Below are 25,014 nucleotides of genomic sequence, written 5' to 3'. Positions count from 1 at the left end.
CTATAACAACTCTCCCTGAACTGCTTCCTGAGGACAGTGTGCCTAAAATCACGTCACCGAGTCTTATATAAGACCTGATGACAAGATGTGGTCAGCCAACTACAGTAATGCCAGTATCCAACATGGCTACGGCATTACCATTTTTGTCAGGCAATCTCCGCATGTTTATTGGCTGTCTAACACATGCCAAACATGCAGGGTAGGACCTTGAGCATGGCGCTCAATCGAGTATCGAGCAGTGGTGAGCATGCTTGCGCATCACTAGAGAAATTTTTTTTTTATAAATATTAAAAATGTAAATGCTAAAATAATTTTGAAACATTAGACATTGTATTTTATATCTTTACAATATATAATGCATTTATTTATTTTTTATTAAGAGGATGTTAAAACAACACCTTAAAACGCTTATTAAATTATTTAAAAATTTAACATTTTTGTTCATTATATTTCTATGAGTTTTAGTGCACATGTTTTTTTTATTTCTTTTAATTCAATAAATATGGAAATTATGGTTTTAGCAATATCAGAGATTGTCATTAAAATGCCAATAATGTAAAAGGCGAAAATATACATTTTTGAAGAATAAAATTGTAATATTTTTCTGCACAATAAGTATTTTTTTTTATTTGGAGGATAGTAATATAGTATTAATAATTCTGTACTTCTATAGAGCCAAAACATTCCATGGCACTTTATAATTCAGGATGGTAAGATACCACCCTAAAGTCAATATGGCGACATCCAGCATGCTACAGATCAGCTGTTAGTAGCTCTGGCCGGGATCGGGAGTAAGCGGTGTACAGAGGCGGAACAGCACCACACACAGTATAGTGGCCATTTCTGGGGACTTCAACTCAGCTCTTCCAACTGTTGATGGAGTTGATAACAGCTGGGGGTCCTGAGTGCCTGACTCCACCACTCTGATAATGAGGGTGACCAAACCCTTGGATATGTCAGTCGTGGACAACGCTTTTAACCCCTTACTCACCACAATACATCTTTTACTGACCTGATATAGAAGTGAATCGCATCCCCCAAGGGGTGAAACTGCTGCAGCTGTCACCTGTACTCTATAGCGGCCCGACACCCTCCTGCATCAGCCATAATCAGTGTCGGCACCGACCATGGCCGCTTAACCCCTTAGATACTGCTGTGAATGGCTTGCTGTCTCATCTGCTGCAATAGACTGTAATGGTATAACTTCTCACCTCTGCTTGCTGTCTCATCTGCTGCAATAGACTGTAATGGTACAACTTCCCACCTCTGCTTGCTGTCTCATCTGCTGCAATAGACTGTAATGGTACAACTTCCCACCTCTGCTTGCTGTCTCATCTGCTGCAATAGACTCTAATGGTACAACTTCCCTCCGCTTGCTGTCTGCTGTCTGTCATCTGCTGCTTTACCATCTAGAAACATATTTTAATGTGTCTGCTAATTCATTGGTATAATTCATTTGGTGCATTGTACTTACTACACACTGTTGCATATCCATGACTGGAATCAGTGTAGATCTTATCTGGTAGGTGTTAAAATAGAAGTTGCCAGGCTGAATGTCTTTGATCATCTAAAAAAAAACCCTGGTGTGCTGGCCCCAGCTGCCAAATGATCCCCAACCAGTTCCCACAATCCATCTTTTCTGACCCAGCATCCTGGACTATAAATTTAGAAACATCCTTAGGGGTGCACGCATGTGGGGGTGCACGCAAGCATCCCGAAGCAAAGCGTCAAGATGCTAAGCATCGTGATATTATTCCATGGCAGTCAGTCAGGGCAGGAGTCAGGTAACCCACACTCTGCTCTCCCCTCTATCCATGTGCTTTATTCCTATCCCCCTATATTCCCTTGCAATCCACATTCACCGCCCAATCCCCCCTCCATCATAACTCATATACATCAACTCTTCACTCCTTCCCTCTCCCATGTACAGCTCCCATGCACTTCTCACTTTCCTGAAAAGCCTCAGTCCATCTTGCCCAAACACACTGCACAAAAAAACTTCATACAATTCCAAAAACTACTTGCTCTTTATCTTCCTACTCCTACTGATTTCAGGGGACATCTCCCCCAACCCTGGTCCACCATCCACCAACCTCAACCCCTACCCCACCTCACACCGAAACCTTAATAATCTTACTAATATTAATTGCACTCCTTCATCGCCTTCTTTTAATTGTGCCCTTTGGAAGCCACGGTCTGTATGTAACAAGCTTCCTTTCTTACACAATTACTTTCTGAAAAACTCTCTGAATCTGTTGCCCCTCACGGAAACCTGGATTCAGGATTCTGACACTGTCTCTCCTGCTGCCATTTCCCATGGTGACTTACAATTCTCACATTCCCCGAGACCCACAAACAGACATGGTGGTGGAGTAAGCATACTCATTTCCCCACAATGCACCTTCCAGGTCATCCCCCCAGTTCCATCACTCTCATTCCCTTCTTTTGAGGTCCACACCATCAGGCTCTTTCGTCCCCTCTCCCTCAGAGTAGCAGTCATATATCAGCCCCCAGGCTCACCCACCCACTTCCTGGACCATTTCTCTGCCTGGCTGCCGCACTTCATGTCCTCAGAACTACCAACCTTTATCCTGTGAGACTTCAACATCCCCATTAACAGCCCCACTTCCACATCTGCATCCCAGATTCTATCACTAACCACTTCTCTACACATACACGGTAACACCCTGGACCTGGTCTTTGTCCGGCTCTATTCAAACTCCTACCTAGATAACTCACCGCTTCCCCTCTCTGACCACAACATTCTCTCCTTCATACTCACAAATCCTTGCTCACCCCAGCACACTCCTACCTACCACACATTAAGAAATCTACATGCTATTAATCCTCACGCACTTTTAGACTCCCTACACTCATCATTGTCCCCAATCTCTTCTTTCTCCTGTCCTGATCTGGCTGTACATCACTTCAATGACACTCTTAGAAGCACCCTTGACCAAGTAGCTCCCCTCACCCTCAGAACCTCCAAACACAGAGTGAGACAGCCCTGGCTCACATCGCAAACCTGATTTCTCCAGCGATGCTCTAGGTGTGCTGAACGCTTAAGGAGGAAAAACCGCACACCAGATGACTTCATACACTTCAAATTTATGTTAAGGACCTATAACTCTCCTTCACCTTGCCAAACAAACCTACTTCACCACTCTGATCTCCTCACTATCCAACAACCCCAAGAAACTTTTTGACACCTTTCACTCCCTCCTCAGGCCAAAGGCACAAGCCCCTATCACAGATATTTGTGCTGATGACCTGGCCTCCCACTTTATAGAGAAAATAGAAAATATCCGTCAGGAAATCCGCTCCCAGACACCAAGTGTAGTGACTCCCATCCCTCCCCGCATCTCCACTGGCTCACTCTCCACATTTGATCCCATCACAGAAGAAGTCTCCAAGCTCCTCTCCTCTTCTTGTCTAACTACATGCACCACTGACCGCATTCCTTCACACCTCCTCCAGTCTCTCTCTCCAGTCGTCAGAACTCACCTAACTACAATCTTTAATCTCTCCTTCTCCTCTGGCATTTTCTCCTCCTCCTTCAAACACTCTATCATTACTCCATTACTAAAGAAACCCACCCTCGACCCATCCTGCACAAACAACTACAGACCGGCCTCCAATTTCCCCTTCATCTCTAAACTCTTGGAGCACCTATTCTACTCCTGCCTTACCCATTACCTCTCCACTCACTCCCTCCTATACCCTTCACAGTCCGGCTTCCGCCCCTACATTTGACAGAAACTGCACTCGTCAAAGTGACCAATGACCTTCTGACAGCAAAATGTAACGGTGACCACTCTCTGCTCATTCTTCTCGACCTTTCTGCAGATTTTGACACTGTTGACCACCCTCTCCTACTCTCTAGGATCCAGTCACTAGGCATTTAGGACACTGCTCTCTCCTGGTTCTCTTCCTATCTTTGTCACCGCTCCATCAGTGTTCTGTTTACTGGCTCCACTTCATCTCCTCTTCCTCTCGCTGTCGGGGTACCTCAGGGCTCAGTCCTTGGCCCCCTTCTCTTCTCCCTCTACACGGCCCCAATTGGACAGACCATCAGCAGATTTGGCTTTCAGTACCATCTTTATGCTGATGACACACAACTATAACCGTCATCCCCTGATCTTACCCCCGCTGTACTACAGAACGCCACTGACTGTCTGTCCGCAGTCTCCAACATCATGTCCACTCTCTATCTGAAACACAACCTCTCCAAAACTGAACTTCTTCTGCTCCCGCCATCTACTAACCTCCCTAAATCTGACATTTCCCTCTCCGTGGGTGGCACCATAATAACACCCCGGCAGCAGGCACGCTGTCTGGGTGTTATGTTTGACTCCGATCTCTCCTTCACCTCCCATATACAATCTCTTGCCCGCTCGTGCCGCTTACACCTAAAGAACATCTCTAGAATCCGCCCTTTTCTCACCATGGAAACAACAAAAACCTTCACTGTCGCCCTGATCCACTCCCGCCAGGACTACTGCAATGCTCTACTAATTGGCCTCCCCCTCACTCGACTTTCCCCTCTCCAGTCCTTAATGCAGCAGCCAGGGTCATCCATCTGGCTAATCGTTACTCGGACGTGTCTGCTCTTCGCCAGTCGTTACACTGGCTGCCCATTCATTACAGGATACAATTCAAAGTACTTGTTCTCACCCACAAAGCTCTCCACAGTGCGGCACCCCCTTACATCTCCTCCCTCATTTCTGTCTATCAGCCTAACAGACCACTGCGCTCTGCAAATGACTTTCGACTAACCTCTGCACTAATCCGTACCTCCCACTCCCGACTCCAAGACTTCTCCTGCGCTGCACCAATCCTCTGGAATGCTCTACCCCAAGATATTAGGACCATCCACAACTTGCATAGTTTTAGGCGCTCCCTAAAAACACATTTATTCAGAGCGGCCTATCACGTTCCCTAATCAGTTATTTTGTTTGTCTGTAGCCCATTCAATACTTCCATCCCCCACTCCCTGAAGATGGCTGGAACATCATTGTAAATACATCATTGTAAATACACACCTGTACTTTGTATCTCCCCCACCTCATTGAAGATTGTAAGCTCTCACGAGCAGGGGCGGCTTATTTTGTCTTATTTTGCTTTATTATTGTATTGTTAACGTTGTTACCTATGACTGTTGTGTTTGAAACTGTATAGCGCTGCGGAATATGTTGACGCTATATAAAGATTATTATTATTATTATGGCATCTAAATGGTTAACAGAGTGTTGGGGGGTTCCCTCTTTATCCCCATCATCACCCCGAGATCATGATTTTGTGTTCCAGATGGCAATTCACGGCCAAATAATGACCTTAGAGTCTTCTTGTTCAGATGTTACCAACATATAAGTGGTAAAGATAAAAAAATATTTATTCATGTAGTGCAAGTTTGGATTAACTCCTGAAAGGCACCTGAAGGGTTAATAATTTAGCTGAAAGTGTTTTAAATATGTTTTGGAGTGCTGTTTTTAAAATGGCATCACTTTTGGGGGGGTTTTCCAATATATCGGTCCCCCAAAGTCGCTACAAAACTGAATAGACCCCTAAAAAAAATAAGTTTTGCAAATTTCCGTGAAAAAAATGAAAAGTGACTGCTACAATTCTAAAACTTCTAACATCCTAACAACATAAAAGAACATTTTACAGATGATGCCGATGTAAAGCAGAGATATGGGAAACGTTATTTAATATTTTTTTTGTGTCGTAGGACTACCTGGATTAAATAGATGATCAAAGTATAAAAATGGCAAATTTTGGGAAATTTTTGTCAAATTTGTTATATTTTTATAAGTATAGGCAAAAAAATATCGACCTAAATTAACCAATAACATAAAATATAATTTGTCAGGAAAAAAAAAAACCCACAACCTCAAAATCATTGGGATATGATGTAAAATTCCATAGCTATTGCCGCATAAAGTGACGCATGACAGATTTGAAAAATTTGGCCAACTCACTAAAGGGTTAAGATCCCATTGACACAAGGTATATAAGTTGTACGGGGCCATTGTAAAACACCCATGGAAGTGTATGAAGTGACAGCGGACCTTCACTTTCACGCAAATGCTGAGAAACAGATTTCTTTTTTTCTGTTGGATTAATGCCGTTTTATAGAAGCATTACTATTTTGGGAAAATAATACTTCTATACTGTGACACCAGCCGCTAAGACATGGCGACCCATTGGCGACATATTAAAGAGTCATATGGACTTCATGGGCTGGCGTATAGGCATGACACCCAACAATCAACCAAAATGCTATTTTTTTTATAATTAAAGGGGTTGTCTGGTTCTTTAATATTGATAGCCTATCTTTAGTATGCATGGTCAATGCCAGATCGATGAGCATGCGACACTCGGCTGATTGATGGGGTGACTGGAGTCACATCCCCACCGATCTGGTATTGATCAAAAAATCCTAAATTTGGGCCATCAATATTAAAATATTAGACAACCCCCTTAAAAAATGTTATTTTCTAAATGTTATTTCTATGCATCTTATATCATTATTATTAATGTAATTTTATAATTTATGTTTGAAATTTTGTTTCTGGTTCTTCTTCGCTTCTTCCATTCGGCTTCCAGACTTTTCATCTTCAGAATTTGGCATTAATAGGTCAATATACATCACAATTATATACACGTCTGAAGGTCATAAAACACAAAATATGGAAACTGGAAAACGATCAAAAATTTCAGTCGCTCCTCGCGCACTGTCGAGCTTTCATTTTATCCATTTTTAATAAAAAATTATTACCTCGTAAGAGACATTTTTTCCAACAAGATCATTTTACATTACACAGAATTAAGTGAAATCGTTGGGAAAAAAAAAATAAAAAATATATACTCATTAGTAAATTTTATCCTATTATAAGTTGGGATTTTGACATTTTTTCCCTATAATGTAATAACCTCAAAAGAAGGATTAATATTTTGGAATTGAAACTCAGACACATTTTATAGTTTATAGTCATGTCCAGTTATAGGTAAAAGCAGCCAAAATAAAATATTCAGGGCTTTTTTTTTAATTTTTAATGTTTGTTTTTATATTTTTAGGATGGGGGTAAAGGTTTACACATTTCACCCTCTTCTGTATATAGATAAATGAATGGATATGTGATAGATAGATGATAGATAGATAGATAGATAGATAGATAGATAGATAGATAGATAGATAGATAGATAATAGATAGATAGATAGATAGACAATAGATAGATAGATAATAGATAGATAGATAGAAGAAATTAGATAGATAGATAGATAGATAGATAGATAGATAGATAGATAGATAGATAGATAGATAATAGATAGATAGATAGATAGATAGATAATAGGTAGATAGAGATAGATAATAGATAGATAATAGATAGATAGATAGATAGATAGGTAGATAGATAATAGATAGATAGATAGATAATAGATAGATAGATAATAGATAGATAGATAGAAGAAATTAGATAGATAGATAGATAGATAGATAATAGATAGATAGATAGATAATAGGTAGATATAGATAGATAATAGATAGATAATAGATAGATAGATAGATAGATAGATAGATAGGTAGATAGATAATAGATAGATAGATAGATAGATAAATAATAGATAGATAGATAGATAGATAGATAGATAGATAGATAGATCTCAGAGGTTTGTGTGATAACTTTAGGAATAAAACAACATCATGAATACCAAGGAGCTCAGCAGACAGGTCAGAGATAAAGTTGAGGAGAAAAGTAAACTAGGATTAGGTTATAAAGTATAGCTGAAGCTCTGAACATCTCACGAAGCAATGTTCAATCCATCATCCAAAAATGGAAGGAGTATAGCACAACTGTAAACCTACCACGACATGGCCGTCCACATAACCTAACATCCCAATTAAGGAGAGCACTAATTAGAGAAGCAGCCAAGAGGCCAATGGTCACTGTGGAGGAGCTGCAGAGATCCACAGCTCATGTAGGAGAATCTGTCCACAGGACAACTATTAGTTGTATACTGCACAAATCTGACCTTAATGGAAGAATGACAAGAAGAAAGACCTTTTCGTAGCCATAAAAAGTCCGGTTTGCAGTTTGCAAAAAGCCATGTAGAAGACACAACAAGCATGTGGAAGAAGGTGCTCTGGTCGGATGAGACTAAAGGAGAACTTTTTAGGCTAAATACAAACCGCTGTCTAAGGTAGAAAACCAACAAATGAGTCTGAAAACACCATCCCCACCATCACACGTGGTGGTGGCGGCATCATGCTGTGGGGAGGCTTTTCTCCAGTAGGGGCAGGGAAGCTGGTTCAGAGTTGATGGGACGATGGATGGAGCTAAATACAGGACAATCCTGGAGGGAAACCTGTTAGAGACTGCAAAAAACCTGAGACTCAGACTGGGATGTAGGTTCACCTTCCAGTAGAACAATAACCCCAAACATCCTGTCTGAGCTACAATGGAGGGTTTAGATCAGAGGATATTCATGTGTGTGAACGGCCCTGTTACAGTCCAGACCCAAACCCCAGAGAATCTGTGACAAGACGTGAAAATTACCGATTACAGACTTCTCCATTTTCACTGAGCGAGAGCGAGTGTGCAAAGAATGGGCAAAATGTCACCAGTAGATTTGCGAAGCTGGAGAGACAGACACCGTAGACTGCAGCAATGATTACAGTGAAAGGTGGTCTTACGTACTGACTTGGGGGCTGTCCAGATTTATATTTTTAAAATATTTAGAAAACCTCGTATCATTTCCTTTCCACATCACAAATACTTGTTACATAGTGTTGGTATCACAGAAAATCCCAATAAAATACATTTGCGTTTGGGGTATAGCGTGAAATAATAATGGGGAAAAGTTATGAAGACTTTTTCACGGTACTGCATTAAATTTACATTTTACAACTGTAATTTTAAATGAAAAAAAGACACATTTTTTTTCCAAGGTTTTGGCACAAACACATCAATAAATTTGTCCTTAAGTCACGGCAAACCCGGTAATGAAGACGTAGCGGTATTATACTGTGCATACCATTGCTGCATAGTGCCGGGGACACTATGTCATCACTATACATTAATAGCAGGACGCTATAAATACATCCATGTATCTAGTATTTCAGTATCCACCTCTTACATATACTACAGACACATTACTATCTACCATAGAGTGCAGTACAGTGTATAATACATCATCATCAGGTTAAATAAAAATACCGACATATCACGTACACAGTGTGGCCAATGTCACTCTGCACACAAACTGTGAGCGTCTATTATCATCAGGGTATATCATGTCATATGAAACTATCTGCCTGCCGATACGTCGCTATATTCTACATGTTTGTATATAGCGTCATGCGGTGTGTAAATAATACCGCTACGTCTGTATACTGGAAATCTTTACACAATATCTTTCTCTATTTTTATTTTTACACACTTTAACAAATTATTTTCTTTTTTTCCAGTTTTTTTTTTAATGCAAAGAAGATAACATCCGACATGTAGAAAGTGAGAAAAGTACACAAAGTTTAAAGCATATGGTTAAAATTAATACCGTAATTTAAAAAAGGCACAATTATGTTTTATTGGATGTAACACTGTAGAATATATCAAAAGCAAGAAAAAACTATAATACTGAACATAGTAACACTGAGATTACTTCTACTGTAACTTTGTTACTTGAATGATTACATTTATTTTAGAATGAATAAAGTTTTTTTTTTTCCAGATCTATAATGTCACAAGCAAGAATCGAATAAAATGCAAGGTAACAAAAATAGAAGAAGAAATATAATGCACAACTTAATACAATCCGAATGAAGAAAGTAACATAAAGTAAATATAAAACGCCGGTCGGTCATTAGAAGGGAGTTCTGATCGTACAACTTTATCCTTACATGATAGGTAAGTGACTGGTCGTCTTACATTTTGCGTTGCCTGGGCGGTCTGGAAAAGATATAGTTAAAAAATGCCACACTGTGCAGACACTTATATCTGTCACTGAGATCGTTGACCTCATTAGTGTGTTGTTTTTACGCTTTCCTTTCCATGTTGCTGGGCTTAGAGGGAACACAGAAGGAGAAAGGATTGTACGGGCAGAGCATCAGGGTAATGATCAAATTCACTCTCTGTATCTATATACAGTATATATATTCTACATGTACAATCCTCAATAATCCACCAAGAAGAAAATGTCGTTGAATCCTCAAAATCACGAGATGGAGTCGTTACTGACTTGCAAATGATGGAGAAACGGAAACAAAACTTTCACAACCTTTGGATTTCTTCAGTCTAGAGAACAAGCCATGTGCAGGTATCCCGACACTTCCAGCCTCGGCTGCTATCATTGAGGTCATTAAAGAGGATGTCCACTATTAGGACAACTTCTTATTTAACTAAATGTTTGACCCTGATCAAATACTAAAGCCTATACACTCCTCCCGTGCCGCCACCGTTCCCACGGTGTCGGCACTCACTCTACCTGGTGCTGTGATGCGGTGTTGTGACACATGATGCCAATGCTCAATCAACGCTGGTGTCATAGTCTGTACCTTCAGACAAACTCAACATGAAGAGGAAGCCAAGGATCAGCTGTAGCCCGGACTTCCTCTTCATGTTCAGTTTGTCCGAAGGCGGGGACGCTGACGCAAGCGCTGATTGGGTGCCATGCATCACGTGTCATTGCACCGCATTACAGCCCCGGGGAGAGTGATTGCTGACACCGCAGGAATGATACCAGCACAGGAGGTGAGTATAGGCTTAAGAAGGGGTTGTCCTAGTTGTGGACAACCCTTTATTGGTCATCTGAGGAAGGTTCTGCCTCTGAATGCAATTGGACAAATCATCAAGACCCACTGCTGGCAGCTCCTGCATAATCACCGACAAATGACGTCGCAAATGTGCTCAGTGGGAGACAAGTATGGAGGCACTGTAACCATGGGATCTCACAGTAGAACGAGCAACATGTGGCCTGGTTTAGTCGTGTTGAGAAATGGATCCTGAGATACTTTCATTTTCCCTCGTGAAGGGATTTTCATAGTGTTTTCCATGTGGTCTTCAGAACAATCTCTGGCTAACAGTACATCCAAGATAAAACCGGGACTCATCGCTGAAGCGGACAGACCTCCATTCCATCCTCTATTGTTATTTGTCTGCACAATGATGATGCGGGCAATGTGAGGTCAATAGAGCACCTATATTCAGATGTCTGGTTCGTAGCCCAATGTCACGCAAATACCTTCTGGTGGTGTCTGTAGAGGTTTGTCATCTTAGGTTTGGCTTGTGACATCAGATTTCACTTGTACTACAGAGTGAATCAATTGTGGAACCAGTGGTGTGGTCATCTTTCCAAAGTGTCCTAGGTGCCATTTTTCAATACAAAACCCCCGAGTTGTATGTTGTTGGTGCTACTGTGGGCCGCCTGCATGGCCTAAATGTGCTCCCAAGGCTGCGGCATATCTAGACTTGTCTCCCATCGAGCAAGTTGGAGAAGTCGTTGGTCGGTGATTACACAGGAGCTGCCAGCAGAGGATCTTGATGATTTGCCCAAGTGCATTCAGCAGCAGAACTTTCCACAAATGACCATTAATGACCTCACTGATAGCAGCTGAGACCCGAAGTGCCATGATTTCTGCACGAGGATCACACTGATAAAACTTATCAAACTGTCAATATTAATGATCCCGTCCTTCATGTCAGATAATGGGTAACAAATATCTTTGAGCAGTACCAAAAGGGTAGAAACCCCCTGCATTCCTCTCAGAAGCCTTTTCAGACACCACTGACCTACAATATATAGGGGAAAATTTGCCTGTATTCTTCAGGATAGGAAAATGTAGGCATTGTTCACACAGAGTGTTTGAGTAGTTTTTTTTTTTGGAGCGTATCCTCTCCAAAATACTCCTCAAAAATCACTTGAAAAACTCTTCCTATTAATGTCTACTGGAAATTGAATTTGCTGTTCATATGTGGAGTTTTTGAGCTTTTTTCTCCTCTTATGAAAGATGGCATGTGACAAAAAAAGTGCATGTCACATCTTACGCTATGTGTACGCAGAGGTTTTGAGGAGTTTTTGGAGCAGAAATTGAGCGGAAACACCCCAAATAATAATTCAAATATCAAAGAACCTAAAAAAACATAGTTTCTGCCGTGTTTCTGCTCCCAAAATCCAGCAAAAAGACTTTGTGTGTACATAGCCTTAGTGACAGATCCTTTTCCAAACTTGGCACTGTCCAACCAGAAAGCTGTAAAGAGCAATTCAGGAAAACAACTCATCAAAATTGCTTCCATAATTCTTCAAAGACCGTTTCTGGAAAGAAAATCTTCTACAAAAATTCGTCAAATAAGAAGAGTTTCCTGAAGTAGTTTCCATTTGCAGTTTTTGAATATGTTAAAAAACTCAGTCAACATAATCTTAGGTTACGTGCAACCGAGTCATTTTATTGAGTTTTCAGAGAAGGATCTGACTTATGTGCACACAGAGTTTTTTGAGAAGTTTTTGGAGCAGAAAATCCAAGTTTTTGAGGAATTTGGAGTTTTTGAGAATTTAATCTCAGTTTCCGCTCCAAAAAAGACTTGGTAAACTAAGCGGAAACTCTCTAAAACCTTCTTAAAAAATGAAAACATTTTCAGTTTCTACTTTCCTTTAGAGGAAACTGAGCGCAAACTACAAGTTTATCTTTATTAACTATAATGTTTCAATTTTAATTAAATCTGCTTTAAAATAATTACTTTAGATGAGTTTTTTTTTTCAAAATTGAAATGGGAGAGCCTAATCGTTCTGGGTTAAGTTGTGAAGATCACAAATACCAATATTGAGGACAATCTCATGGTCTAAATAGAGTCCATGAGGTACATGAATGTGCAAATAAGATCCTCCATATTGAATCCCAATCAAAACATAAGATCACAGGTCTTACCCATATGTGTACAGATGATTCTCCCAATTCCACGGCCCCGACGCACGTTTTGCGGTCAGCTTTCTCAAAGAGGGTAACGTACGTAGGGACACTCATAGATGGACTTTCTTAAACATAATGTAAAAAAAAAGGATGCAATTAAAACCATTTAAAATATTTACACCTCCTAGCGGGACAGCAAAATAATATGGGCCCGCCGAATCTAGTTCAATCAATCACAACTAAAGTGATACCCAGAGATAACCAATTCCTTCTATAAAAGACAGTACAACAAATAGAAGCTTTAAACAAGTAATAAACCACAAAAAAATAACCCATACGAATAAAAAAGTGCAAGCGCCTAAGAAATGCTTCATTCCATTGCTCCTTACACAGTAGACAGAGGACATGATGAACGTTGCAGTTTCAAAACAATCTGGGTCGAAATATTTTAGAATAATTGTTAAAATTTGTTAAAATAATAAACTGTTCGTAATTATTTAAAACAATTAAATATGACATAATCGTCAATTCTAAGTCAACTCAATTCTAAAACGGTTGTCTGGGGCTAAATTGGTGTTTCAGACAATTTTTGCAAAATATGAGTTATGATAATTCGCATACATTTTATTTTGGAAATCTAAGCCTGTTTAAACTTTACATTGAAGTCAACTAGACCACGCATAAAGAGGATCCGTAAGTTGTGAAACTTCAGCCCTAGAAGTTAAAAGCATCCAACAGAGAATCGTGACGCAAGGCTTGAAATATTCAACCTTGACGGAAAAGCAAATTTTACCATTTTTGAATCGATTATTAATTACCAAGGATCGACCTTCAAGACATACGATGAGGAACTTAGACGCTTGGAAAGTTAAACATAAAAAACCCTGGAGAAAGTCATCATTTGCCTGAAGAAGTGGCAACAGACTTTCTAAGATTTGTGGTTCTTTTAGGAGATTAAAGTCGAGCAGTAAAGTAGTAGGACATGGACTTTATGGTTAGACGTTTGGCCAACCCAAGAAAAAAAATCTCAACTTAAAGCAAATTTTGCAAGAGTTAAAAGGGAAATTAGAAGACAATGTAGACGATCCAAAAAGTCCAGACTATGACATGGACAAGCCTGAAGACCTAGACAGAAGATAGGATCTTCCAGAAGAACTTTCATTATATGATCCACAAGAGTCAAAACTAACCTCACGTTATGACATTTTATTTCCAATAACTTTTTTGTTTTTACAATTTTTTTTTCTTAAATCCCAGTTTAAGAACTTAAAAATGTTTTTGGATTCCCCACTTCCAGATAGTCTTCTCCTGTATATCCCTATATCCAACAGACAAATGTAGATATAAATGTATAAGGTGTGTTTAGGGAATGTCTTAACCAAAAAAAAACCCATGTTGTTACTTTAAGACACCTGGACCGGGGTCGCCAAATTGACGTTTCATTTTTTCTGGACAACTTATCAAAAAATCACGAACAGACAATATTTTTTTATGCACTTTGGAAACCATAAGAAATCATTATGGTAAGACTCGATCCACGTCTACAGCCCATAATTCTGATATGACGACATTACCTGGTGATGATAATTACAGTCGAAATAATCTGTATAAGTTTCTTCAGCTTCAAAAAAATCACGGACGTCTTACAATTTTTAAGGACTGTCCTAGAATTTGGCAACTGAATTGGAATTTAGTTTCATTTAAACCAAAGTTGGTCATCAAAGAAAATGTAAAGAATCTAGGCAAAGATTGAATGATCTTATCAGACCCAATACGTGCTTATCTCAGGCTCCTGGGGGTCTTGGGTTGAAATTTAGATATTCTGCCACTTTGGGCTTAGACTCATTTAAAAAAAAGAAATGTATCTAAAAAATAAGTTTCGGAGAACAATGATAGTTATTATAAGGGAACTAAGGTGAGAGAAGCTGTGGACGTCACCGACCTTCTGTTATAGAGCGGCTGACCGCTTCAGAAGCTAGATTTCCCTCAAATAAGACCAACGGCATCTATATTTAACCAGTTCAGCTCGTAGCATCTGCTGGGCCTGAAATATGGCTTCTAGGTGATAAAACCAATCTGCTTATAGGAGCCGGAACATTGATTTATTTCTATAAATATAAAATGTAATGATCATAGCTGTAGTCAGACAATCAGTATTGAAATAATCACCCATATTCAAGGGTTTATATAGAAGGTAAGAAAAAAGGTCTTTATGTTGCAGGGATCAGATAGATAGATAGATAGATAGATAGATAGATAGATAGATAGATAATAGATAGATAATAGATAGATAAATTATAGATAGATAATAGACAGATAGATAATAGATAGATGATAGATAGATAATAGATAGATAGATAATAGATAGATAGATGATAGATAGACAGATAATAGATAAATTATAGATAGATAATAGACAGATAGATAATAGATAGATGATAGATAGATCAGAGATAGACAAATAATAGATAGATAGATAATAGATAGATAGATAGATAATAGATAGATAGATAATAGATAGATAGATAATAGATAGATAGATAAATTATAGATAGATAATAGACAGATAATAGATATATAGATAGATGATAGATAATAGATAGATAGATAGATAATAGATAATACATAGATGATAGATAATAGATAGATAATAGATATATAGATAATAGATAGATGATAGATAATAGATAATAGATAGATGATAGATAATAGATAGATAGATAGATAGATAGATAATAGATGATAGATAATAGATAGATAATAGATAATAGATAGATAATAGATAGATGATAGATAATAGATAATAGATAGATAATAGATAATAGATAGAAAGATAATAGATAATAGATAATAGATAGATAGTATATAGATAGATGATAGATAGATAATAGATAGATAATAGATAGATAATATATGGATAATAGATAGATAATAGATAGATGATAGATAATTGATAATAGATAGATAACACATAATAGATAGATAATAGATAACAGATAATATATGCAGATAGATAATGAGTTGGATGAGGCTTATATTTAGAGACTCTTTCTATTGGTCTTTTCGTTACTTATGTTGGGCGACGTTTCTGGTAAATTAAGTCCTTGCAGTGATTAGTGGGGGCTCCAGTAACATTACATGCTGGGGGTTGTAGTGCTCAGCAGTTTCTGGAGATTATCACACATTATATCCATAAATTGATCAGCAGACAGTATCACTCAGGATGAGCTTAGATACAACTGCTCAGTATCCCACAGGAAATGTAGATACAGTTGCTGAGTAGAGAGTATTGCACATGATAAGCTTAGATACGACAGCTCAGCCGACATAATAAACTTAGATGCATCAGATCAGAAAGCAGTAGTGCTCATGATAGACTTAGCTACACTAATTCAACAGAAGCTTAGATACATTGGATTCGTAGACAGTATCACATACATCAAGCTTTGATACATCAGCTCTACAGACAATATCACACACTAATGGCTTAGGTACCCAGTTCAGTAGATGGCAGGACCCCATCATTTCATCGCCTGCCATTCACAGACACAATACAACAAGTATAACACTACAGCGAGGAGCAAAGTTATAATAAGTCATAATATCCCAACAGCACCTTTATAATAAGCCCAGTACTGTACAGACGGACAGGAGGCGGTATACGGCGGCCAGGATCGCGCAGGTTACGCTGCTATTTACCATAAACGTTTCTGCAATCTTCATTGGAGCACGAATATCCTAAAACTGCGCAAATGGAAGCAACAATGGTACCAGTAAGGTGCCGGTAAAGGCCCTCAGGAATTTGTAGTGTCATGAATGTACATTATTAGGGTTAAAAAAATAACCAAAGTTTTGACATTGGAATTATGTTTTCCCAAGTCATTACTCCTCTCAGCTTACTGCGCAGGGAAAATATACAAAAGGATATTTTAACAAGACGTCTCCGGGGAGTAAGGGAAGCTACAGCACTGTAAAGGCGCAAGGTCAACGGCAAGAATCTGCGAGGAAATGTGAATTAAGAAGATGGATATTATACATTGGCCATAACTGAATCTGGACATAAATGTAAGAAACTCGCACTTTACAAAGGTCCATGCGGGTATGAGCAAAATAGAATTCTACGCACTCCTAGAAATCTATCAATCTCCAAAGTATTAAATATTTTGATCTATTATTAAAGAGATGGATGGATGGATGGATGAATAGATAGATAGATAATAGACAGATATATAATAGATAGATAGATAATAGATAGATAATAGATAGATAGATAGATAATAGATAGATAATAGATAAATTATAGATAGATAATAGATAGATAGATAATAGATAGAAAGATAGATAGATAGATAATAGATAGATAGATGATAGATAGATAGATAGATAATAGATAGATAATAGATAATAGATAGATAATAGATAGATAATAGATAGATAATAGATAATAGATAGATAATAGATGATAGATAATAGATAGATAATAGATAGATAGATAGATAATAGATAGATAGATAATAGATAATAGATAGATAATAGATGATAGACAGATAGATAGATAGATAGATAGACAGATAGATAAGGTCCCATCAGAAAGAGGTCACCTTGTCATGGCTGGTGGACTCTTATGAATTGGCCAATATATATTGTATATAGCAGTAAGATAGATAGATAAATGGATAATATATAGAAAATAGATAATAGATGGATAAATGGATAATAGATAATATATAGATATAGATAGATGATAGATAGATAATAGATAGATAATAGATAGATAATAGATAGATGATAGATAGATAATAGATAGATAATAGATAGATAGATAGATAGATAATAGATAGATAATAGATAGATAGATAATAGATAGATAGATAGATAGATAGATAGATGATAGATAATAGATAGATAATAGATAGATAGATAGATAGATAATAGATAGATAGAGAGATAGATAATAGATAATAGATAGATAGATAGATAGATAGATAGATAGATAGATAATAGATAGATAGATAATAGATAGATAGATAATAGATAGATAATAGATAGATAGATAGATAAATAGATAGATAGATAGATAGATAGATAGATAGATAGATAGATAGATAATGCAAAATGACTCTCTAGAGTTGAGCCAAAATGTCAAATACATGTATGGATGCATATAGGAGGTTTCATCATTTTCTCAGTTGGAGTGCTGCCTTTATGCTTTGTTCAATATTGTGATATATAGTCAGTTTCTTAAAGCTTGTACTCGTCGTCACTATTATGCTCATTTGTCTTTTTTTCTTAATTGAAAATTAATGCGTAGATAAAACAAATACTTGTTAAAGAAATACAGATAGATAATAGATAGATAAATAATAGATAGATTGGTAATAAATCTATAAGCATGAAGATATGGTATGAATAAGGGGATAGGAGAAGATAATTTATTTGTATATAGATATGTAAAGATAAATTATATTATACAATATACATTTGCTCTTTTTAAAGTTTTGTAATAGACCTTGCATGAAATGGTTGTTTTTTTGTTTGTGATATTAATAAATAACAAAAGGTGAGAAATTGATCTGAGGAATAGAACAATAATGACTCAATCAGTGAAGTAATCGGAGAAAAGCGATTGGTTGATTCCCAGTTCAATATCTAATGATGTTTTCATGTTATAAATTGTCCATTTGGTAACATTCTATTTAATATTTCCATGTTGTTAGGAGTATGATTAAATAAATGATGGACAGTATCTTGGTGCTTTGATTTAGTGTCTTTTTTTTCTGCAAAATACAGTATATTGCTACATATGGTATAAAATTCCTCAATTCCCAGGAATGCTGTAAGTGGCTTATAAAGGGCGAGAAAGGCAACGGTTCTGCGAGTTTCCAACAAACACCTGAGCAAGTTATAGAGCCTGAATCAAGCAAGAAAACTAGAGTATAAGGTTTGTGGGCTAAAGATATTGATAATTTGGTGATTAAACGCAGACCTTTAAGATTCCTTGTTAGTTTTCCTAATGGCATAAAGTCATAATAAGATACGTAGCAATAATAAGAGTGAAAATTCCCCCCAAAAACTTCTGAATGTTATTTTCAACAATTAAATAAATTGGTATGTATTTTGCTATTTTTTTTTTTTTGCTAAATTATACTTTTTATAGTAATTTAAATAATAAAATGAATTTATCATTATTTTTATTTATTTTTATAGCACCTTGAAACATAGTTTAAATATAGGCAAAATTTGACCAAAAAAAACAATAAATTGCATAAGTGTAAAATAAACTAAAAAAGAATACATTGAGTATGAAAATGGAAGAAATTAAGATATATACAAAATTAAAATTAACATTTCAAAGTAATGGCTCTAGCGCACATATTGTGTTATGATAAGGTGAAATTATGGCTCAGTAAAAAAAAAAGTGAAGGTGCATAAATCGGTCAGCTTAATGTATAGGAACCCTCTCTAAATTTTTGTTTTTCTTTTTAGTTTTTTTACATGATGTTTTTTAATCATTTAATTAATTTCACTTTCAATGTCCTAACTTGCGATTTGCTATCTCATCTGAAAAAAATAAGAATATGACAAAAAAAAACATACAAAGCAAAGTTATTGAAATATGATGTATTAGAATGAAAATTGGAAATATTTGTACTTAAATAACAAATATTCTGAACCATTAAAATATTATTATTATTTTTATTATTATTATTTTATTTATTTATTTTAAGACTGTTACACTGCTGGAAACTAATGTTTAAAATTTTACTTATTTAATTGGAGACAAATTGTATGATTAATGTGAAATAATTAAAAAAAATATTAAATATATATAATTTTTTATTAAGCAAATGACATTTAAATGACAAAAAAATGTTAACTAATAATTTAAAAATAAACTCAAAATTGTAAAAAAAAAAAAAAAAAAAAAAGGATAGTTTATTATTGTAATGATGAAAGGACGCATTTCGAGTTGCTCAGGGTCCCCCTAAAAAAATGACAATTTGGATGTCATTTATCCTTTGCAAGTGAAGATTTCAACAAGAGTGTAAATCGCTCAGTAGCAGCTGAGATAACAGGATTACACTAATATCTTAATGACTGTGCCAAGCCAGAAGGGCTGAAATCCATTCCGATCTTCCGAAAGTTATGCAAAAAGTTAGGAAGAAAAAGAATACGAAGAAATAAAAAGTTTGCAACTTTCAAAAAAAAAAAAAAAAAAAAGGTAAAGGTGAAAGTTGAGGTTGACGACCATTACGGTCGCTATCGTATAGAAAGGCAAAAGTCGATACTGATATATTGTCAGGATGATCATTTTTGCTAATGAAATATTTCTAATGTAATTAGTTTTTTTCTTAAATTAAAAAATGCTAAACAAAATAAAAATAAAATAATAAATACAAATAATAATGTGGAAAAAAAAAGCATTTTAAATAAATACATAGTAATGATACATTGGGAGCGTGTTATGCAGCCTATAGAAAAAAATACACTTGCTACTGATTTTCTTAAAAAATTGCCGCCATATTAATATTGTAAATGGATTAATATTTGAACTCTTATCTCCAAGCTTGCAGCATCTATGACTTGTATCAGACAGGATACTAAAGTAACGACTTTTATTGAGCCTTGCGACTTTGATTTCATACTGTAAGACCCCTTGTTCCGTGACTTATACTGCTTCAGATACAACAAGAAATTAGATAATATTCTATTAGATACATTATCCATTATATGATGGACATCAAAACTTATAGAAAGTAATTACGGAACTTTGGAAAAAAAAAAAAAGTTTTCCAAATTTCCACAACTTTTTAGGAAAGACAGAAAAGTTGTGGAAATTTGGAAAACTTTTTTTTTTCCAAAAAAGTTGATATAATTTTTTTTTTTTTTTTTTTTGCTGGTTCCTAGTAACCCCAGATCCATGGTTAGGACATGCCTTAATATGAATGGAATCAGAAGGAAGGTAAGAATACATTTTTGGAATCTATCTGTATCTATTCCCCACAGAAAGAACCTTAAATATGTAGCAAAATTCGAAGACTTCTCGGCGGAACCTTATTTATAACCGCTCGGCGGGCTTGGCGCGCCGGACCAATATTCATGGCGCCCAAATGTTTGTTCTGTGTGTCGGGTGTCGGTACACAAATCGCCTATCGAGGCCACGTGACCAAGCTAAGCCGTTGGCGTCAGCGCGCCATGATAGCTATGCCGAGATGCTTAGCGCCTGCTACACCTTGGGATAGAAAGTTTGTAAAAGTCGAGGGAATATTCGGCCCATGGCAAGTGATGCCGATGAAAGCCCTCACCGTCTACGCGCTCTTACCTGAGCTGTCACTTTTCCTTTTGCCTGACCTCTTTTCTGTGTCAGAAGGGGAGAGGGTCTGCCTACCATAGTCCCCACTCGCACAAGCTGAGCCTGACGAGCTATTAGTGCCCAGGTTACTGGCGTTTGAACACAATATAGGGGGGCTGCTTCCAAGTTGTGGAGGTCCAGATTCCTGCTGAAGGCAAAGACTGTGTCGGGTGGAGGCCAGGTGTGAGGACATCTGAGGAATGTGCCAGTTAGATTGCAAGCTCTGGTGGTGGTGGTGCTGTTGCTGCTGATGGTGATGGTGATGATGCCCTCTGTGATGCTGACTTCCAAACATGCCCTCCTCGTTGGGATAGCCAGCAATTATGCAAGAGGATGAAGACGAAGAGATATCAGGATAGGACATATGATCTGATCTTCCATGGAGGGCCAGCGAAGATTGGGCAAAAGGGTGCAAGCTCTGCGAGGTGGCATGGGGGCTGCGCAGGCAGCCAAACAGTGTGTGTTCCATGGCATGCAAGTTTCAAGTTGCCGGCAGCAGAGTTACCAAGGATGAAACTCCACAACGCTGTCACTTATCACTGTAAAATGATAGTTTTCCCGAATGGTGGCAGCAGCGGCGGTGGCGGCGCGCTAATCACAGGGCAGAGCGGATAATCCAGGTCTTCAGCCTGGTGGCCTGTCTCATCTCCGGCTGCAGCCACTGTACACTGACCAAGATGAGCTTTCTGTGAGCTGCTCAGATGTCAGCAGTAGGAGAGGTTACAGCAGTAGAGGTGGTCCCACAGAGCTGCTTTAAGGGGGAAACAACTAAGAGAGGATATAAATAGTGTGTAATGTGAGCCGGGGGCCGGCCGGCGCAGCAACACAGCACTGACCACAACTGGCTCCAGAACTTCACACTCATTTCTGAGAGATGCAACAGCATCATCCCCACAATGGACCTGCACCGGGGGCGGAGGAGCGGAGCCGGACTGCGCAGGAATGGCCACAAGTGCAGAGATCTAGTGATCCGTCCATGGATCTATCCATCCCATATCTATCTATCTAGTCCCGTCAGGTGGGCACACAAGGGGGACAATTGTATCTCAGCCTTACAAATAAATTTATAATAAGTCATGTATTCAATGTTAGCAAATATCTCGACACAAAGAGAGCTGGGAAGTTCTATGGCCTCTACGTATCTATCTATCTATCTATTATCTATCGATCATCTATCTATCTATCTAAATACTAATAATAATCTATCTATTATCTATCTATTATCTATCTATCATCTATTATCTATTATCTATCTATCTATTATCTATCTATTATCTATTTATCTATCTATTATCTATCTATTATCTATCTTTTGTCTATCTATTATCTATTATTTATCTATTATCTATTATCTATCTATTATCTATCTGCTATCTATTATCTATCTATCTATCATCTATTATTTATCTAGTATCTATTATCTATCTATCTATTATCTATCTGTTATCTATCTATTATCTATCTATTGTCTATTATCTATATATTATCTATCTATCTATAATCTATCCATTACCTATCTATCTATCTATCTATCTATCAATCATCTATTATCTATCTATCTATCTATCTATCTATCTATCTATTATCTATCTATTATCTATCTATCTATCTATTATCTATCTATTATCTATTATCTATCTATTATCTATCTATTATCTATTATCTATCTATTATCCATCTATTATCTATCTATTATCTATCTATTATCTATTATCTATCTATTATCTATCATCTATCTATCTATATTATCTATCTATCTATTATCCATCTATCTATTATCTATCTATATATCTATTTATCTCACAAATAGCAATTTCAGGTTTTTGCTTTGTAATCTGAGAGCAGCATAATATGGGAAAAGAGACAATGATTCCAGTGACCTGTCACTCAGTGGGCTGCTTGGTGAAAATTTAATATAAAATTAACTGTGGTTTATCACATCTTTGGAGAGCTGAGTTCAAATACTCTAGCCACACCCAGGCCTGATTACTGCCACACCTGTTCTCAATTAAGAAATCACTTAAATAGGAGCTGCCTGACAAAGTGAAGTAGACCAAAAGATCCTCAAAAGCTAGACATCATGCCTCGATCCAAAAGAAATTCTGTAACAAATGAGAAACAAAGTAACTGAGATATCTCAGTCTGGAAAAGGTTATAAAGCCATTTCTAAAGCTTTGGAACTCCAGTGAACCACAGTGAGAGCCATTATCCACAAATGGTGAAAACAAGGGACAGTGGTAAAGTTTCCCAGGAGTGGCCGGCCAACCAAAATTACCCCCAGAGTGCAGCAATGACTAATCCAAGAGGTCGAGAAAAAGACCCCACAACAACATCCAAAGAACTGCAGGCCTCATTTGCCTCAGTGTAGGTCAGTGTTCATGAGTCCGCCATAAGAAAGAGACTGCGCAAAAATGGTCTGCATCGCAGAGTTTCAAGACGAAAACCACTGCTTAGCTATAAGAACATAAAGGCTTGTCTCAGTTTTGCCAGAAAACATCTTGATGATTCCCAAGACTTTTGTGAGAATACTCTGTGGACTGACAAGACAAAAGTTGATCTTTTTGGAATTTGCATGTCCCATTTCATCTATTATGTATAAGTAACACAACATGTCAGAAAATGAACATCATACCAACAGTAAAATATGGTGGTGGTAGTGTGATGGTCTTGGGCTGTTTTGCTGCTTCATGACCTGGAAGACTTGCTGTGGTAAATTGAACCATGAATTCTGCTGTCTATCAAAGCATCCTGAAGGAGAATGTCCGGCCATCTGTTCTTGACCTCAAACTGAAGCCAACTTGGGATATGCAACAGGACAATGATCCAAAACACAACAACAAGTCCACCTCTGAATGGCTTCAGAAAGACAAAATTAAGACTTTGGAGTGACCTAGTCAAAGTTCTGCCCTTAATCTGATTGAGATGCTGTGACATGACGTTAAAAAGGCGGCTCATGTACGGAAACCTCCAGTGTGGCTGAATTACAGCAATTCTGCAGAGTTGAGTGGCCAAAACTCCTCCAGAGCGTTTTATAAGACTCACTGCCACTTATCGCAAATGCTTGATTGTAGTTGTTGCTGCTAAGGGCGGCCCAACCAGTTATTAGGTTTAGGGTGTAATCACTTTTTCACACAGGGCCCTGTAGGTTTGGATTTCTTTTTCCCTTAATAATAAAGACCTTAATTTATTATTATTATTATTATACATTTTTATAGCGCCATTTATTCCATGGCGCTTTACATGTGAATACGAGGCAAATATAGACAAATACATTAAACATGAGCAGATAACAGGCACACGGGTACATAAGGAGGGAGGACCCTGCCCGCGAGGGCTCACAGTCTGCATGTATAAACTGCATTTTGTGATTACTTGTGTTATCTTTGCCTAATATTTACATTTGTTTGGTGATCGGAAACATTAGGCTGTGTGCACACGTTGCGGTTTTTTCGCGGTTTTTCCTGATAAAAACGCTATAAAACCGCAAAAACCTGCATGCAATAAGCATCCCATAATTTAGAATGAATTCCGCATGTTTTGTGCACATGATGTGTTTTTTTCCCGTGAAAAAAAACGCATCGCGGTAAAAAACGCAGCATGTTCATTAATTTTGCGTTTTTTTTGCGGATTTCCCAGTACAAAATGCATTGGGAAGTGTCCGGAAAAAACCGCGGCAAAAACACACGTCAAAACCGCGGCAAAAACGCACGCGGTTTTGTTGCGGATTTCTTGCAGAAAATGTCCGGTTTTTCTCAG

The 25,014-nt window shown here is 37.5% G+C and overlaps 1 protein-coding gene across 1 annotated transcript in view; it reads right to left on the bottom strand.

Annotated features, from left to right (window-relative positions):
* Nucleotides 1-22,013, bottom strand: part of MEOX2 (mesenchyme homeobox 2) — an 84,131-nt gene extending 62,118 nt beyond the window's left edge. The window contains exon 1 of the mRNA XM_069729307.1: nt 21,229-22,013. Within this exon, the coding sequence (XP_069585408.1) occupies nt 21,229-21,727 (499 nt within the window). The 5' untranslated portion in view covers nt 21,728-22,013. The remainder of the gene's footprint in view (nt 1-21,228) is intronic.
* Between the last annotated feature and the right edge of the window lie 3,001 nt (nt 22,014-25,014).

The sequence above is a fragment of the Ranitomeya imitator genome, chromosome 6, assembly GCF_032444005.1.
Source record: "Ranitomeya imitator isolate aRanImi1 chromosome 6, aRanImi1.pri, whole genome shotgun sequence".
Classification (NCBI taxonomy): domain Eukaryota; kingdom Metazoa; phylum Chordata; class Amphibia; order Anura; family Dendrobatidae; genus Ranitomeya; species Ranitomeya imitator.
The sequence above is the reverse complement of the archived record's forward strand: the minus strand, read 5'-3'. Positions and strand labels throughout refer to the sequence as shown.